Raw genomic sequence first — 19,752 nt, forward strand, 5'->3', positions numbered from 1 at the left:
GGGCAAAGGCTACACTCCAGGACAACCCTCTGCCCTAACCTTCCCAGAGCAACAGCCCAAAAAACAATAATGCACCTGTATGGACAGAGCTACTGTCTGAATACCAGTTCAGATTTGAGCTTACTATTAGGCTGGCCAGAGTGCTTATTCCTTCAGTATTGTGGTGAGTTCTTAAATTTCACAGTTAGTGTTTCACATTAGCTGAAAATGAATCTTTATTTCCATTAAAGAAAAAGCAATGGAAGAAGTTACCGTTCTGAAAAGAGAGGGAGAAACCTCTCTCTCCTTTTAATGCCTGTACTTAATTTACCAGATGCATGCCCTTAAAACCAAGAAAATGAATAACTTAGGATGGTATGAATCTTATACTGTCTACATAATAGCCACAGTGACACAGAGAAACGTAAACTTCATTGTGTCACAAACTTAGTTTGCACCCAAAACAAATTGCAGTACTTATCTCAAAGAGCCAGCACAACACAAAACATTTTAGAAAAAGAAACATAAAATGAGTCAATGACTCATGGTGGTCAACCTTAAATTAACACTGGCATATATCAATAATGGAATCATAATACAGGAATAAAACACATAATACAGGAATTGTATTCAGAATATTGCTACTATTAAGGTAAGAACATAGCATTTTCAAGAAAGTGTAGCTGTAAGTCTTTTTCTAGAAAAATGGTATGTTTCTATATATTTTTTTTTCACATTTCCTGTATTATCAGTCAAAATGCATGCACTATATGTAGATTTCCAGAGTGAGAGGGAAACGAAAATAACTGATATCATACATTTAGAAAGAAAACCCCACAGGTCAAACTTAAAGCTGTTGTGTCATTTTCAGATGCCCTTAAAACTGCATTTGACAACAGAATGCATTTGGCTTATTTTGTGCATAGTTTAGAATTCAGGGCAGTCAACAGCTCTCACCCTTCTAAGTGTTTGGGAATCATAAAAAAATTGGCAGATAATTACATTCTGTCTCTTAGCAACCTTAACTATCTTGCAATGAAGTTACTGGGCTTTTCTTTTATGATGTATTGTGGTAATGACATTATTTCCAAAAATTTTAGTCCCAGCCTGACAATCCCCTTTTGTACAGAACCTCATGGATCAGCCCATCATTAAATGACAGCAAAGATCACCTAGTGAAAACTACCATCTTGTTTATAATCTCTTGGGAAGATAATTCATAATAAACATACCGAGGACAAACAAATGAGTAAGTAGGAAGAGGCTAGTCAAAATATTTTGTCATGAGCCTAAATAGCCTCTTCCACTGCTGTAACTGCCAACAAACACAATCTAGAAACCTGTGGCTTAAATACAAACCTTTAGATAGCAAAACTCCTGATTATTTAACTGAAGAAAGGAAATTTGAAATTCTGGAATAGAAGACAAGTTTGGGCCAGTTTTTCAGAAAAGATTTATTTTCAGTAATCTCTTGAAAATGCAATCCGACTTGTAGGCATGAAGGAATTCTGAAAAACCACTTCTTTCACTGCACACAAAAGGGGAAATATTGCTGCCACTATTCCACTTCTGCAGGCCTAGGACTATGCAGTGGTAGCACACTGCTAGGAGGGGTTGTAAAAATCTTTACTACGTTTCAGTGGAGTGGGCAGGGCCTTTGTTCAGGGTGCCTTCATAAGAAAGAAGTGATCTCTAAGTTCCCCTTCCCTTCCCTCTTAATAATATAAGAGCAGGTATTAGTAACAAAGTAGTTAGAGATGCTGAAAAATCAGTACTGTCATAAAATACAGTTAAAACAGTAATGTAAAATACCTTATCCCACTAAAAGACTTTTTATTACACACCATCTAAAAATGTCTTCTTACTCAAATGCTGATTTTGCATTAGAATCCTTGTACAATTGCTGTCAGAGATGCACGGTGCACACTTCAGAAGAGAACACCTTTCTAATCTGTATCCTTAATAATGAATATAATACTGCTTCTCTGTTTAATGGTCAATTTACGTACAGGTACCTCTTTAATTAATGTCCAAACAAGTTATTGCTCCCTTATCATGGATCATCTCCAAAATGGTAACCAAAGAATAAACTAATTTGAAACAGAACACAAGGAACCAGCAGTCTCTTGCTGAATAGCTTTAATTATAAGTCTTTGCACCTTGACTGATTACTTGGGAAATGAAGATGAAAATCTGACAGAATGGAACCGGACAATGAAAATAGATTTTCCTTAAGTTCAAAAGTAACAACATAACTCACAAAAATGATTAATTTCAGCACATGAACTTGAGGGTCAGCCTCTCTCTAACTCTTCGTAAATTGCATCTGCACAGTGGATATAGGAAACTAAATAACTTAGGGGGTTTGGGGGGTAATTACTAATTAAGACTAATACAGTCTTTTCACAATGTGTTGTTGCTGTGCAGTGTTATTCTCCATTTTAGTCAGACACCTGGCAATGTATCTGGGCTCAAATGAAGCCCTTGCCACAAAAACGTCAGGTTCCAACTAGATGAGAAAGAAAAAACATGCCACTTCAAATCAGGCATCCGATAGAGGAAAGGTAAACAGAATGGGAAAGGGATTCCTTTCCATTGCATGGTGTTTTGGTAAAGAACCTGTTTTCCCAGCAGCTCTTCTCTGAGCTACAAGTGTGCTCCTCCTCAAAAACAGCGCCAGTGGGCAGCAGAGGTGACACCAGTAGCAGCAGCATTCTCTGCGCCTGCCCTTTAGCAATGGAATCGAGACAAGACTGCATTTCTGTTGTTCTTTCCTTTGGGGACGTTAAGGGGCAGACAGCCAAACTTGCTCAACTCCAGCCCCACCTCTTACTTCTCTTTGCTCACCACCTCTCATTCCCTTGAGGTTGCAGCCCCTCAGATTTGCTAAGCGAGTGCCACAAATAACTCCTTTTAAACAAGCAACATTAGGAAAAACTTGTATCAGGCTATATTTTGCTGGGTCAGGAGTTAGAGATCATTGTCATCATCATCATCAGGTCTAACAGGAAGTGTCTTAAACAGCAAGGAGCAAAGGTGTTTTCAGGCAAATATTTTGGGAATGCTTTGCTGATACTGGAATGGACCAAGGCCTTTTTCACTCTGTCCTCATTTACTCTCCTGAAATCTAGCAAAAGCCCACAGGAGGCGAGAGCAGAAAAAGTGTCCAAAAAAGCAGAGTATTGTTCACTCAACTGCACCAAAAGCCCCTTCATTTCCAAATTAAAAATAAATAAATAAATAAAACCCTACCCCACTATTTAATCTTTACACATAGATTTTTTTCCCCTAAATGAAATACAAACAGAAGAAAATACCTATAAGCAGAGTCTTGTCAACCTTCACCCATTCTTTTTAAAAACCCAACACACAGAATCTAAAAGAAGAAGGAACTTGGGCAAGATGATGCTGATGAAAACACTATGATGCTTAAATATAGTTTCCCTTTAAAAAGCTGCCAGGGCTAGAGCAGTCACATGGCAAAATGGTGTGTGTCTGGGTCTGTGCGTGCCTGTTTAATAAGCCATGAAGCTCTTAGGCTGAACTAGTGTGTGTCATGTGATACAGGGGTTGCCATGGCAAGTATATATGCAGTTCTTGATCTGCTTCATCACAGACGTAGCAGAATTCAGATTAACAATGCAGGAATATGATTTCCTAGGAAAAAAAGCTGCACTTTGCTTAGCCTAACAGTTCAGATGTAAGGCTGAAACAATTTAAATTATCTCTTAACTGGTATTTGTGATATGCTGATTAAAATCTTTTAATCTCAAAACAATGGCCATGTAACACAAATGCTTTCAGTTCAGTCTTTGAAAGCAGCTGTGTATTTGGCACATGTTGCAGTATGTAAATTTCAGTATACTTCTCTGTTTAAATATACAGAAAATTGTATTTCTGCTTCAGCCCTCAAAACACAGATATAACTGCTAGAGAGAAGAACGGGGAACAATTGTTCTAGTGTAATAACAAAAAGCATTCAAAACAACTCTAAAATTCAGTCATTTTGGTTTTTTATGTGGTAATCCACAGGCTGAGAATCAACACAAGGGATTCGTGTGAAAGATGTTCCTGATACTGAGGTAGAAAACATATCAGAGTTTTAACCTCTGGTACCAAATTAAGCAGCTTGCTAACACAACAGGCTGATGGAGACCGGAATTGTATGGGCTGCCATCACTAACTCTGTGACAGGATACAGCTGGAGCTACTTGCCAGGTTTATAGAGATGATTCTGTTCCTGTAGGGGCAGCCATAGGACCATTTTACCTGACTGAGGCACACCATTCTGCCCTTTAAGGAACCTCACTATGGTCTACCATGAAATACCCAAAGACCTTGGCATACCTTGACCTTCAGCATTTAATATATGTTCAGGTGATTTTTATGTGTGTTACTGCTCCAAGAGAAAAGATATCCAAGTCCAGAAATAACTTCTGATACTGCGCAACAAACAACCTTCAAGCAAAAACTTACAAGGAGCCTAACCATTAAGAGTGAGTGCCCAAGTCTCTGAGCAATTACATAAGACCAGGCAGACCTCAATGCAATTGGAAGTTTTAATAAAAGTTAGCCCTTTGCCTCCATGCTTGTTGTAGAAGTGCTTGAAAAGAGATAACCTGTATTGAAAAAGACAATTGATTTTCTCAATATTTCCTTTGAGCAAGAAGACCAAATAAAAATTAAATTTGAGTTAAAGCCAAGTGGATTCCCCCTGCACCTACACTGGCTTCCAAACTCTTCCATCACTTACATGGGGCTGCTCTCAAAACCTGCAGCACCATTGATGCCTGTAATTACTATCAACTCAGGGCATCTTGAAGTGCAGAGCGCTCCCAGCAAGTAAAGAACAAGATGTTGCTTTTGTTCTTTCCCTTTATTAGAAGTCACTGTGTTGGGGCTTCATGGGTTAATTTCAGATCTTTCTCTTTCCTAACCTTATGCTTTTTACTCCACTTACATTCTTCATGTCCCCATACACATCTCACTTCCACTGTGTATCACAGATTTTTCTCCAATAGCAATAAAAGGGAAAATCTCCATTGCAAATCACTTGCTGATTTAAAGGAATCAGAACATTAAAACACAAACTGATGCTCCAGGATTTCCTCTCCGTTAGTGGGCTGCATTTAGCGTTGATTGTAATTATTTTTAATCGGATGTCCATAGAATTGAAGACCTGCACCACTACTGATCCTATCAAGATGTTTCTCCCATAACAAAATTGCATAACAGATTATATGGATTTTTACTGAAACTACCTTGAATCTCTCTGCTTATGGAAGATGAATATAAAAATCTAACCACTAAAATAATGGATGCAGTTTCAAGATGCAAATAACTGATTCTGTTGTGCTACTCGGTTTTGTTTATTACAAAATTGCTGACATCTCTCTCAAGTTCATCTCATTACCAAAAATTAGAAAAATGAGATCACTAGTCAGAGCTCCTACTAATGTGATTTTGATGTTAGCAGACTAATTTTTTAATTAGCCTCTCTTTGGTTACTTATTCAGACTTGCACACTGTGGAGGGCTGCAGGATTGTCTCATGTCAGAGTTACAAAGCTGACATAAGATAAATAACTTCTCACATTCCCCAATACCCCTCTTTCAGCCCTGAGCTTTCTGCAGACAGCAGGAATTTGCTTCTCCGTAGCTGCATGCAGAGAAGCAAAACAAACTTTATGTTTAATTATAGAAGATTATTCTCTAGATGGGCTACATTTTTAAACAATCTCTTTTGCAATACTAAAGGACTCAGCAGTTTCCTTTTGTCTTTAAAGATTCAATTAAAAGTATGTTTCAGAAATTAAATTACAGCATGAAATTAGCTAAGGGTATGAAATACTGCATTTGCCCTAGCATTCAGGGAAAGGCTGTACAAAGCAATTCACTTAATGGCTCCTAACATGTGATCTCAACTTAATAACTAAAGTGCCCTCAGCTAGCAGAGGATCTACTGGTGAGATACACCCTATATAATCCACCAAAAGGAGAAATGGATTAAACTCAGGTAAATCTTACTAATTTATGGTAAACCCGACAGTTACTCTCATTTTTGATCTTTTAAAATGTTACAGTTTTGTCAAGTAACACGCTTGCTGGCAGGAATATTTCTGTGGGTTTTAGCTGACTGTGGCCCTCAATCTCGACATGTTCCAGAAGCATCTGCCGGAGTCTATTGGAAATGTTTGTTTCTCTCTAGCTTTCAGAGAGTACTGCTGGATGTAATTCATCAAAACCACTGGGGATACACGTCAGTTTATTCTTTGCTGTACTAATATAGGGAAGGAAATGAGCAGTCCCTTAGCTCTTCAGCTGTCCCTTTAGTCACCTGTTGGGTACAATTTCAGCTCACGCTGTGAGCTGCCTTTGTGCTGCATGTGTGCGCTGGGTTAGTGTTGCAGAGGAATCTAATTTCCATTGGGGGTCCTTGGGTACTGAGCAATAAAAAATAAAATAAAAAACAATTCCACTTAATGACTGCCTTCTGTGGGACCAAACCAGCTCACTTTGCTCATTCACAGGCTCCTGGCAGCTCGCACGGGGAGCTGCAGGGTTCACCCCGAGCAGCTGACGGGCACTGCCCACCCCCGGCTGAGTGGGGCTCTCCGGAGGGCTGAGCGGTGCTCACCCACACCAGCTCTGCCACAGCCTCTTGCCACAGCAGATGGCTGCTGGCTCTATATTGTTGATGACAGCCCAGTGCTGAGGACACACTCCACATGGTGGGGTTTTTTTTGGTTGGTTGGTTTTGGGTTTGTTTGGTTGGATTTTTTTGTTTTGATTTTTGTTTTGTGGGTTTTTTTGTTTGTTTGTTTGCTTTTTAAAAATATTTTTAAATTGACTTCACTTAGAATTACAAGACAAATTAGAGTGGAAAGCCAGAAGGAAAAATAAAAGGAGTCTCAAATTAACTATGAAACCTACAGCTAGTAATGTCTCTGCAATCCATTTCCTCTCTAATCTCTCCATACTCTCATTTTTAATCAACAGCATAAAAATCTTACCAGTACACATGCACATTCCTGTTTTCATACAAATTTTAGCCACTGATGTAGCATAACTCGGCAAAAAGATGCCCACCACCAGCTGCTGCTGCTGCAGAGGTGGTCGGTACTGGTATTCTCTGCTTTCAAGGGCATAACCGTATACCCAAGAGCAGAATCTCTTCTTTAGTCTAAGAAAATAAACATCCCAATTACATTCTTGAGCACCATGCTATGTTTGTGCTTTCCTGTGGAGGAAAATAAATAAATAAATAAAAGCATGCATTGCCTGTCAGAAGGGTGCTGAGAAGGAGAACACGCAAAGGGAGTAAATTCCTGCCAGCTGGGTGGGGCATGAAGAAATCTATTATTATTAACGACAGCAAAATAGAGCTGTGATTTATGGCCCTGGAAAGAGCAATGCACTGAGCTGTTTTGCTCAAAGAACATGTTTGTTTTTCTTCAACTGTATGAACAGGTATTGTTAAACAATGGATTTTCCTGAAGGCACAGGAAGATTCACTTGTATCATTTTAACGCTAGCACAGACCTTCAGTCCTGATGGGTTCTCAACCGGTGCTGCATGTTCCCAGTGTTTATTACAGACAGTTTCAGCAGAATTTCCAAGGTGCATGTGGCTGAACCTGCATGTTTGCACATGTAGGAGTGTGGCTAGCTGCAGTTTTGCTACTTGTGGGTCATGAGACTGCTTGCTGCATGTCTTCTGTACAAGTATCTGTCCTTCAGGTTGTAACATGAGTTCTTAATTCAGGTCACAGACAATTAAAACATTTGTCAGGTGTCAGTGAACTTCAGCATGGAGTACTTTCTGGTTACTGGAAGCCTTGAACCAGAACAGATCAATGGTTCAATTTTGCCAGCAGTCCTGGGTTAGACATTATTAATGTTACGTGGCATATTAGTTGTGCTGTTTTACCGAATGTATTTATCCATTAATGAAGTCCAACCTAAATTAGTTATAAAGACTCTATCTGGGCGTGCTTCAAAACTGTCTTCCTTTTTTTTAAATCCAGTCTTCACAATAACAGATTGTATTTATTTCTGCTCTATTCTATGCAATTTAATAACATACTTGAAGACATTTTCCAAGCAAATGCAAATCTTTGACTAGAAATAGCAGCAGCACCAGAACCCTAGAGGGTTGTGCAAAATATCACCTTCCCCACAGCTCTACACACATCTCTGTCTTGCTAAGGGGGGCTTTTTGTTAGAGGCAGTGCTGGATAATTTTCACTACCAGGTTAAAATTACAATCCCACATCCTACAGTTAAAGAGTAATAAAAATAAAGTTTAAAACAAACAAACAACTAGAAATAAAAGTGGAGTGGGAATAAATGACTAAAACCTGGACTTCAAGATCCATATACCACTGCCCCACCCCGCTCCCCTGCCAGCAACTTTCGGCAATGGTATGTCAAGGACTGTCTCCCAGTGGTACAACAGATCTCCCCCAGAATGACTCAGTCTGCCAAGGAGGCACCAGCCTGTAGGCTGTATGGGAACACACACCCAAATTGAACTGGAGCAAGGCCAGTTCACTCATCCGCACAGGTGGTCAGACAGCCTGCGAATATCAATAGCACAGTCACTTAGGCCGGATTTTTACAAGAAGAAAAGGGGTTTGTAAACTATTTAGAAGTCCTCTGGGCTTTCTATGACCCCACCATTCCAATTTATGCTTTTTTATTCATAGCAAATGAATCCTGAGCAAAAATACATCTGCTTACCTGTTGGGCTAGTATACAGCTAAGCAATTTGTGGAATGATGAAGGGAAAGAGATCATATAACATCCCCCCAAAAGAGTAAAAGTTGTAGGCAGGAGCCCTAAGATCATGGAAGATTTGTTGAAAATAACATTGGGATTTAGATAGTAAACTGTTAAGGATTTCTGCTTTATTTCCTTGGTACTTGGGATTACCAAGCAGGCTATCAGTCCCTATGGTAAATTTTAAATGACATTTGTTGTATGACTGTCCTAAAATAAAACTCAGAATAACAGCAACAGCAATATAATGTAGTTTGCATTGTGTCTGTTGTTTATTTTGTGTGGCAATAATACAGGCAGCCATATGGATATGAGCATTTGGAAGGGAGGATTTGTTGGCTAGATCATCACATCTGTTTTCTTATAAATGCAACAAAAATACATTTGGAGGTCACTGACTGCACAACCATTTTACGTACTCTTCATGGAAAAAAAACCTATCAATGCTACTCTTTCTATGTCAAGACAACTTCAAAAGACACCCTATGATAATTTCATGAGAGGTTTTGAAATCATATTAAAATTAGTCTCTATTACACCTCATCAGCCCCTTCCACCATAAAGGTGGTATTTACAGCAATAATTTAATCTAGGATGAAACAAGTATGCAACATGTCCAGGAGGGAGATAAGGAAAACAGCCAGTGCCACAATTAAGCTTCCTCATAACACATACCCTTTGATTAAAGGAACACACACCACTGACCTCATATCCAAAAATCACATTCACTGAGTGAACTTAGATGTGAATTAAGAACAGAAAAAAAACAACCAAACAAAAACCCAAACAAACAACGAAACCCCACCAAACAAAACACCACAGAAAACGCCACGAAAGACCCACACAGACACACCTATGTAATAAGAACAAGTTCACAAGTCTGTAACACCTCAATAATGTGCTTGCAGGTATTTCAGCCTAGCCCCTCGCCATAACCCAAAACACTTATTGCATTTCCTTCACATTTTTCTTGAGGCCTGGCTGTAAGCATATTGTAATCTAATAAGTGTAGGCATTCTTCCAAAATTAGGAATGTGTAGTTCACTACTCAAAACTTCAACTACAGACAAGTGTTAAGAAAAAGAAGATACATTACTTTAAGCATTCTTTTACCTATTCTTCTGATTTCAAGACATTATTATAAACAGCAAGTTCATAATGAAATTATTTTGCTTAGGTTATTTTTGACTCTGGTAGAAATCTTTTGGTAGAAACACCTCAGCATGCCCATATACTCTAAGATTATACACATTTTCCCAGCTGAACAGAGCTTTTGGCAATGAATAATCTCATGCAAATAAATTATTTTTTATTTGCTTGCTGTAACCCACACTTGATAACGCTTAACATTTTAGCTGAAGGACACATAACCACATAACTTGTGTCTTGTTTATGAAGGAACCCAAAGACAGAGGCTACAGAAAACTACAGACGGATAATACCTGAATTCTATTACTTCCACACTTTAAAAAAAAACCTAACAAAAAAAACCCGAAATAGAGCAAGAGAAAAATATTATCTTACTTTTGCCGATTGGTTAGTCTTCAATATTTGATTTGCCAAAGGAAGGAGAGGTTAGGATAACAGCTGTTCATTACAATTCCTTCTTTATTACAAGAGCTTAACTCTGCCACTGGCTGGCTGGCCCATTTCTGCTAGCTTTAGCACAGAACAGTGCTCCTAAAAGCTCCTCCTCTTGACAGCATCTGTCTGGATACTGCCCTCAACAAGCAGAAACAAGGCTTTCCACAGAGCCTTTTAGGTGCTGGGAATGAGCTACAAGTCAGTGAAACCATTTGAAGCAGAAATAAATATTTTGATGGCTAAGTCCAGGGTTTAGCAGGTAGTAACTCATGCCTGCTAACACATTAGCATTACACCAGAGCAGTCACATCTTCATAGTGTTATAAATCAAAATGATGACATTCCTGACAGAAACAGTAGCTTAAATGACACCTAAAACTAGAAGCCAAAACTTTGAAAGCATACATCTCCTATGAAAGTGTACAACCCCAGCCACTCCCTATGATTAATGTCTCAGTCTTCAAAGGAGGAAGAGGGTTTATTATTTGTTTCTTAACAAGATTTTTGTATTTATACAATTAAAAAAAGCACTGGTGAAGTATCCACAAGAAGACTATGTATAATAGAGATAAAGAATCTAAATATATGTATTTCAATTGTGGATGAGTCAGAAAGCAACTGCTCATTCTAACAGATGCCCTATATAAACTCAAAATACTCACCTTTTCCCTGGCACCAGTAACAGCTGAGGCAAATCTACCTTCTGTTCCCAGAAACACTGCCTATGGCAGATATTGTATCATGGCAAATGTACTTCTCAGAGTACTGCAACTTTATTGCCAGTGAAAATGATACTGCTTCATAACTTTATTTGCAATTTATAAGCTCTGTGGGCAATATGCCAGTATGTTCTTTTGGTCTCGACACAGCTGCCTGAACAGCCAAGTAGTGAATGATCAAGTAGTGAGACCACACAAGTAAAAGATGGAAGAAAAAAGGTCAGAAATTAGGCCTAAAAATAGATATATACTAAGATATTTATTGTGGCTTACTCTCAGCTACTGATCAGCACATTAACCTTATTTTCTCTGCATGATCGCTAAGTACCATACTAAAATTAGGTCAGAAATTCAGATCAGATCAGCTGACTCAGCTCAGCAATATCAGACAAAGACTACTCGGGGTTTTTTTCCAATGATGTGTTTTATCCCCTGCAATATATAATAGCTCTATACATTTTTCCCCACAATTAACCTATCAGAACAACACATGATGAGATAGCAATCACACTGAAGGTACATCAGTGCTACTGAAGAAACACAACAAAATGTATCCTGAGGAAGGCAAAAACATAAAATCAAACAGCCTTTTTTTTGTTTGTTTGTAAGGTCATTTTTCAGATCTTGTTTCCAAACTGCTCAGACTAATGTATTTCAATGAAATTTTAAGTCATTCAGCATGGTTACGAGATGATTTAGGTAAATAACAGCTGCTTCCAAATAGTGTTGTGTGTGAATACCACCACTTTATTAGATAATAAATTACTCATTACTATGTTGTTAATATACATGATCAGCCTTCTTCTAAAAGAGACCCCCTGAACACTAAAACTGAATAGATTCTCAAAAATTCAGTAATTTGACTATTAGGTAATTTTCACTAGGTGCCAAAGACTTATAGATGCTTTATTTTGATTCCTACAAGCAAAAGAGGGTGTTTGCTGGAAGTCCCTCTCCTGCTCAAAATCTACCTGTGGTTAATCACAGGGGATGACTCCCTTGTTGCTACGGAGATTGTTTTTAGCTGTTGATAGTTTCCAGACTGGTAACACTGTTATCACTGCACATGTGCACCACTTGCAAACCAGGCCACACTATCAGGAATCAGGGATAATATAAAACCCCACCAAGGTAAGGTAAAGGCATAAGGAAAATAGTACAGAACAAAGAAGAAATCAATAATTCTGCTTTACCTTTCCTGTGTTTCAATAGACAACATGGTCTTGCATCAATCTCTGGAGGTTACTACAGGGAGAAGGCTCAATTGCAATCAGCCTAAGTGACTTCAGACATCATGGTTTCTGTAGTTAAATCAGATGTTCTCCCTTAGTCTGCCATTGCTTTTAGTTTTCCTAATGAAGGGTTGATCAAAAATATGTCATCTTCCTTCTCCAAGTTTACACAAGAAAAAGACAGAGAAAAAGACTTGAATACAGCATTTTCCAAGATTTCTTAAGGTGTTTTTGCTACTTCATTTCCTCAGATGGATATTGTTTCCCCTCTCAACGTTACTGAGATAAGCCAAGTGGGGAGGAAGAAGAGGGCACCACTGCAAACATGGTTTCCCACAGAAGAGCACTATATCCAAGAAATGTTGATGCCTCCAGTCCACATATATATATATACACGCTGTTCCTCTGATAAACCCACTGTATTGCTGGTAATCTTCCTTGTGTCTTCTGACGCTGTATCTGGGGAGCACAGCACTGTTCTCAGTGATCTCAGTTTAGCAAGAGCAAGAATTTAATGGTTTGGCTCAGCCCTAAATCATCTGCACTTATCCAGAGCTCTTCATCAAATCACTTTGCCAAGATCAATAAACAGAACCACACAAACCAACCACAAGGTAGGAAGTACTGTTACCGCCATTCAGATTAGGTAGAGAAGCTTGGCTAGAGGACTGTAAAGAACCAGGTAGGTCCACAATGTACTCTCTCATGCCTCAAGAAGCTTACTCATAACAAAACCTGTTCTGGCACTTAGTGACCCTTATGGTCACATGTACTAAACTGCATGTAAACAGGTTAGCCAGAGCACAGCCTAATTAGCTGTCAGCTCTGATGACTATATTCTAAATACATCTGTACACATCAACAGCTTAACATAGTTTATCGTCAAATTAAGAAGTTGCTACAAAGACTGGGGAATTTATTTTTCCAGACAATTTTACATTAATCAATTAGTGAAGTTTCACTAAATTCAGAATACTTACAAATTTTGGTTTTGTGGTTTTTTTTTATTATTATTATTATTTTCCTCACTGGGCAAGAGCCAGCAATGTAAGATGAGAAAGTACTCTTCATCTCACTACTTTGAAATAGCAATTTATTGACTAGCACTTTTGTATGCACTCACTTAGCAGGTAAGACAGATTCAAATTCTTCCTCTGCTTCATGTAACTGGAACTTAACTTGCCTCTCCATCATATTAAGAAATATTTTGAGCTGGGTCTCCCTACCCTTTCCTCTTGGAAATTTTGAAGTTTATATAGTTATTCAGTAATCAAAAGAGAGAGGTGAACACTAAACAAAGATGGCAGCTATGAAACAAAATGCATATCCAGCATAAATCAAAACAAACCAAAAAAATCCCTCCTACATTAATCTTCTGCAAGGACAAACATTTTCTCTCATGATGTTGTGCATAGTATGGCTCCTGCGGCAATCAAGCTATGCCTTTGACTCTCCAATAGTTTGAATCCCCCTAAACATCACCCAGAAGTTAAGCTGACAAGATAATAGTCCAGAAGATATGAAAATACGCATTGCATGGGCTCTCATTATTCACCTTAACTTCACATTACTCTTATCCCCCCAACCAAATTAGTGACAATCCAAAAAATTCTACTTCCTGGAACGTAAAGCAGCCATAATTTTGCTTTACATTTCTTGTCCCTCCTCTCTCAGACTACATGTGTTGCTCTTTTGCTTTAAACATTTCATCAAAATTTCCAGACTACCAAGGCATTGCTGGAACATTCACAACACAGCATGTCTATTATACCTGGATGTACAGTACCCAAGACATAGGATAAAATTTAATCACTTAAACTGAAATGCAGAATATTCACGCTGGGGGAAAATATTCAAAGGACCTATCAGTTTGTGCTCAAGCCATCCCTTTATGCATAAAAGTTTAGCATTTAGATGGAACATTTATTTACTTGTATTACACAATTTGTCCCTCTCCTCAAGAAAACACAATTTTTTGTATGCAAATGTGTATATAATAAATAGTTATACCTATGCTGTTCAACCTTCTTTTCCTCTCCAAGAGGCTGCAGAGATTTCATTGCTATCCATTGGCACAAGAGGCCAGGTCATGTGAGTGCTCCTCTCATTAACTGTCAATTAAAATCGATGGAATTGTTCAAGAAGAGCTATTACAGGGCTCTGCCCATCAGGGGCTTGATCCATTTTATTTTAAATGATTGCAATATTTTTACTGACTTCAGAGCATGCAGAATAGTGAGGAAATAATAAATAACAGACTTTTTTTGTAAAAACTCAGACAGCGATTAGAGAGTTTTGAAAATTTATCAGACTTGAAACATCAACTCACGGAGAGTTTATTTCAATCTGTGTGGCTGTCCCTGTTTTACAAGAGCTCACACACCAATATATCTTTGCACAAAGTATACACTGTCCATCTAAAAGCACTATGTGGAAGAGGACCTATTTTTTGTTGGATCTACATCTCTTATTCCAAACACCTAAACTTTTTGTTACAAATCACACCTGCTGAAGATGCCACACATGCTCAAACTGAATACATTTGGATAGGAATACCCTCTTCTGTTGAGGGAGGTAGAACCATTCAGCATCATATCTACACAATGTAAAACATGTGCAATTGCAGCCTGACATGGGCCAATGGTCTATACTGCTTTTACCAGCAAGCTGCTTAGAAATGAACTGGTCTACACATATTTACCATATCTGAGACTGAGTCCCTCACTGTTCATTCACTCTGCCAGACCACTCATCTTTTGTCAAAATATTTACCGTTTTATTGCTTCTTCTTGTTTTCGGCGTTTTTCACTCTTTTCTTTCAAGTAAGCCAGGTTTGTTTCATTCCTCATGCGATCATTCTCTCGAGCAATGTCTGATGCATTCTGTATAACCAAGCCATCATAGGCCTTCATCCCCATATCTTCAATATACTGGAGAAAAGCGCCCAAAGTGACCTCCTCTTGATTAGAACTCATCATCTTGCAGGAGATAATGAACAAAGGAAAGCAACGTTTCCTGCAGGTTAAAAAACACATAATACCTTAATCAGTGGGAAAATAGCTTATGGTTTATGATAGCGAGATTGTGTCAATTGTAATTAACATCTCAGTAAGAGACAATTTTTAGACATTCTCCTGCCTAAAGGATAATAAATAAAGCAGTTCAGAACACAGAACAACATTATTTGAGACAAGAGAAGACAAAAACCAAGAGTCTTTTCTTTCAAGAGAAGCAGATCCATCCAGTTACACATTGATCAAATCCCAAAAAGGTTTTCTCCCAACCTTTCCCTCTTCCTAATACCCTTCAGTTGCAACGGCACTAATCTCCCTGAGTCTCAGTTTGAATTAGACTGAAAAGGCTTCCATCCCAGGACAGCAGGTCCTTTTTGCAGTTCAGATAAAGCTGCACCAGAGCAGGTCACCAGAAAAAATTCCTATTCTGCAGGATATTCCAAAGTTCAGGTGGAAAATACTGTTCCATTTTTTGGAACAAAAAAGTTCAGACTGTTCTTCAGGTTCAAAATCTGGAAAGAAATATTGTGAAATATTTTCTTATATTTCTTAGTAACGTAGGTATGAGCCTATAAACCCTGGTCATGTGTTGCCAAACAGCTTGTTAGCTTGAAGCTCCAGGAACAAACAAAGAAATCCCAGTTGAGCTGGGACCTTCAGAACTCTAAAGCCCTTGAATTCTCCAAGCTTCCATATTTCTTCCACAGGTATGACAGACACTAGGCTTTACAGCACCTCCACCTAAGTAGCATGTAGCACAGACATGCTTAGATCCCTAGTCACCCCTGGCTCCTTGGCAGGCAGCCTAAAAGCTCTCAGAAAGGCCCCAAAGGCTCCCCACTCAGCAGCTGACACCCTGAGAGTCATGAGAAGTCTGGTGTGTGGACACATCAGTAAATACTACAGGTGACTAAAGACAAGGTATAATTTCAAGAAACATACTGGCTATGTAAGTTCTATACGACTGGATCAACTACTTATTAAACAAGTAAAATAGAACTTCAATAAGACAGAATTGTACCGTCTTCTTATTTTAAATACTGATTACCTTAAAGTCCTTAGATGTTATGATCTTGAGTAGCATTATCCTCGCACAGCCCTGTGAGGGGGGCGGTCCTCACCTTACAAATGAGGAGTCGATGCAGAGAATGATTGAGTGACATGCTGGCAGACCTGGCAGCTGAAGTCAGCTCTCTAAGGCATGTTTTCTTCACTACTAGAGCATCCCTCCCTCCCCCAAAGGAGGATGGTGTGACTTCTCGGAATCAGCCTGAGAACCACGCCAGCGCTGCAACTAGAAGCGATCTTATTGAATAGGCAATGACTATCCTGTCTGCACACAGATTTTAGGGTCAGAGTCCCTGTGTAATCAGCAACAAAATTTTTTCCTCCATTTCCTAATATACCACCGTATTTCTAATCTTTATTACACTGCTGGATAAGAAAAATTCTGACCAGGGTAGGCACTGGTTCTAAAAGAAAAACAAAAAAAAAACCAAAATAAAATATTTTAAATCTCTTATAGATTCTAGCAATCCACTCTGGGCCTTCAGGCACAGCCCTGAACATGTGAACAAAATGCTTTTACATCCATGAAGTGAGCAATCTGTAAGGGATGAAGAGAGAGAAATATTTTTCCAACCTTCAGGTTTTTTTTTTCCCTCTTTTTGATCACTTGAAGTAGCAATGGCAAAAAGCAGCTGGCTGCATGTGGTTAATACTTAAAAAGCACACCAATCATTTTTCCCCCTTGTTCTCCATGTCTCTGTATCAAAATTATTTCTGTACAATGGTAACCTATTAAAATCATGAAGATTCAGAGGATGCAAAGGGTCTGCTCCTATCACCTCTTCCACCTCCCAAGACAACCTTTTTTATCATCTAAGCCTGAACATGAGCATAAGCCTGATGTTTAGGGTCACTAAATTGATCTTAAAGTATTTTCAGGCATGGATATAGGTACCTCCTACTAATCCCTGCAGGGTAAAACCAGTGAAGGAGGTCTTAGTGCAGCTCAGCGTGCATACATGCAATTTCACACAGCTTTCACATTGGAAGTAGCTAGAACTCCAGTGGGTTGGAATATTCATTGAGCCTTTCTATATATTCACCATAAATGGCACAGTGTCTGCAAAGAAGTGAATTGGGAAGCTGACAATGAACTAAACAGACTCCATCAATGTTACTGATGCCTCAGTAGACATCATTTTAGACCAGTTCCTATCCTTTCTGATTAAGAAAAGTAAGTCCAGATACCATAGCCCCTTCCTGTGAACCTCCGTCTATAGCATGAAGCCTCTCTGATTAAAAACAATGCTAAAACCACAGATGGCCCTAACCTGACTGTCTCTGAGCTTCTCAGATGGTATCTGCTTTCAATGGATAGGTCTAGGCCATCTCCCCAGTAGATGGGTATTTTACTATGTTTTCCATTTTGGACTTCTAGTAAAGCCTAGTTTCTGCATATGTTGAATTAAATTCAAATAAAGCTGTACAAGAGAAACCCCACCCTAGCAACCTTAATGGCAGTTTTGCCATTGATTTCTCCAGTGACCAGATTTTACTCCTGAAATACAATATGAAATTTTATACTGAAGAAAACTTCAACAGGCTTTCAATAAACGCAGTTCTGATCCATTTTTCCCCAAGACATATAGAACATCATCTGCTTCACACTCTCTTTTATGACAACAGTACTGCATTTCTTTGCTCATTGTTTTCTTCCTTTTGGAGGTCAAAAATGAGCTGATGCTTAAGGACATGCTGAATCTTCTTTTATTATGATATTTATTTTTCATACAAGAGGATAAAGTCATTCCAGTTGCAAAAAGACTGAAATAAAAAAGCCTTTATTCTGCTGCATGCACTGACCGATACTTTATATACTTATCACTGATGTTTTCTGTTACTAAACTCATGCAGAATGACAAAAATGTACACAATATTTAATACATAGATCAAGATATATTCTTTGTCCTAACAGGGGTCCAATCCTGCAACAGTACTGAGCAACTGTAGCTAATGAACTCTTCCTGTGACTGTTGATGCTTGCATGCTCGTGACACCAAATTCAGTTTGGGGTACTCCTAGAGGGGGGCTGGGGGACTCTCAGATAGCCTTCAATGGGCTCTTCTGGCACTAACTCTGAAAAGCATCTACACAAGTAGCAAGCATTTTCTGGATCAAAACCTGTGTTATCTCTGGCATGCATGGTATTTTGCAGCCTCATTGCATTTACTAATATCAGACAGTTGTGCATGCTACACTTAAACAGGGAATAAAAATGTAAAGCTTAACTAATTACTGTAAACATTTTTACAGTATTAGTATTCCTTGTACACCATACTAGGACCAATTTTATTTACAGGTATTAATGCCACTTCAGAGATACTAAGTTACCTATGTTATGTGCTTTATAACTGCAATAGACTGTAACCAATATATGTGGCCCATCGAGTCCCATGCATAGCTTCCTTGCCACCCTCCTTGGAAAATGTGTGGACAGCACTGATCAACTGTTGATCAAAGGTTCTGCTGGCTGGTAAATTCAGATAGTGAGCAATTCCTAGCCATCTGCCAGGGCACATACAAGTACAAGCAAGTGTTCTGTTTGAGTACATTTATATTTGATTAAAAATATGCAAATGCAAGTTGTTAAATAAGTAATGTAAGCTGTATATGAGGCACCACCATTTTGGTACCCCTAACATGCACACTATGGTCAGGTATTTTGTTAGCTGGTAACAAGGACCATGCAGAGTCACCTGTGTATTTGCAATTAAATTGCTTTCAGTGCATTTTGTTTTCTGAAACCAAGCAGCCCTGGAAAATTGTGACTGGGAGTTGCTCTCTTTGGGAAATTCTTCTGACAGTCCTTTCTCTTCCCCTCCTCTTTGTGAAGGAATAGAGGGAGACAATGGGGAGGAGGAAAAGCCCTGGATTTTAGCTATTGAGGCCAACATATTGAGAAGTCAGCAGAAATTGATTGGAGAAACTTTGGTGCAAGTGTTCACTGAACATGAACATTTTTGGAAATTCACCTGATTGCAAGGACACAAAGGAGCTCTCCAACATGTTCACTTTGCCTTTTAAAGGTCAAACGAACAGTGTGAAACCTCACTGAGGGGCAAAAAAAACCCAACCACACACAATCATACTCACAGGCACTTGCCCTTCCAGGCATCCCTAAATCAGAGGGACATTGGCAAAGGAGCACAGAGCAGTTTGCACTGTCGTGGCCCACGCAATCGGCTGACAGCATGGGAGGAGTAAAGCAAGCAAGATTTTTTTTTTCTTTCCTGCCAGGGCATCTGGTTTACTGGCAAGGGCAAGCGGTCACCTTACTGGTTTGCCTAGAAACATTTACATAACTAAATTCAAGATCTTTGTATTGATTCAGACACAATTGCTATGGGAGAATAATGCATTGTGCTTCACAAGACTGT

The 19,752-nt window shown here is 38.8% G+C and overlaps 1 protein-coding gene across 4 annotated transcripts in view; it reads right to left on the minus strand.

Moving 5' to 3' along the window:
- Positions 1 to 15,299, minus strand: part of NYAP2 (neuronal tyrosine-phosphorylated phosphoinositide-3-kinase adaptor 2) — a 142,223-nt gene extending 126,924 nt beyond the window's left edge. For 2 of the 4 annotated variants that reach the window (XM_075099202.1, XM_075099201.1), the window contains exon 1: positions 15,066 to 15,299. In XM_075099202.1, the coding sequence (XP_074955303.1) occupies positions 15,066 to 15,271 (206 nt within the window). In that variant the 5' untranslated portion in view covers positions 15,272 to 15,299. Of the gene's footprint in view, positions 1 to 10,282; positions 10,493 to 15,065 lie in introns of those variants that run through there. The other 2 variants (XM_075099204.1, XM_075099203.1) reach the window with 1 other exon arrangement.
- Positions 15,300 to 19,752: the final 4,453 nt, after the last annotated feature.

Source organism: Phalacrocorax aristotelis, chromosome 7 (genome assembly GCF_949628215.1).
Source record: "Phalacrocorax aristotelis chromosome 7, bGulAri2.1, whole genome shotgun sequence".
In the NCBI taxonomy this organism is placed as follows: Eukaryota; Metazoa; Chordata; class Aves; order Suliformes; family Phalacrocoracidae; genus Phalacrocorax; species Phalacrocorax aristotelis.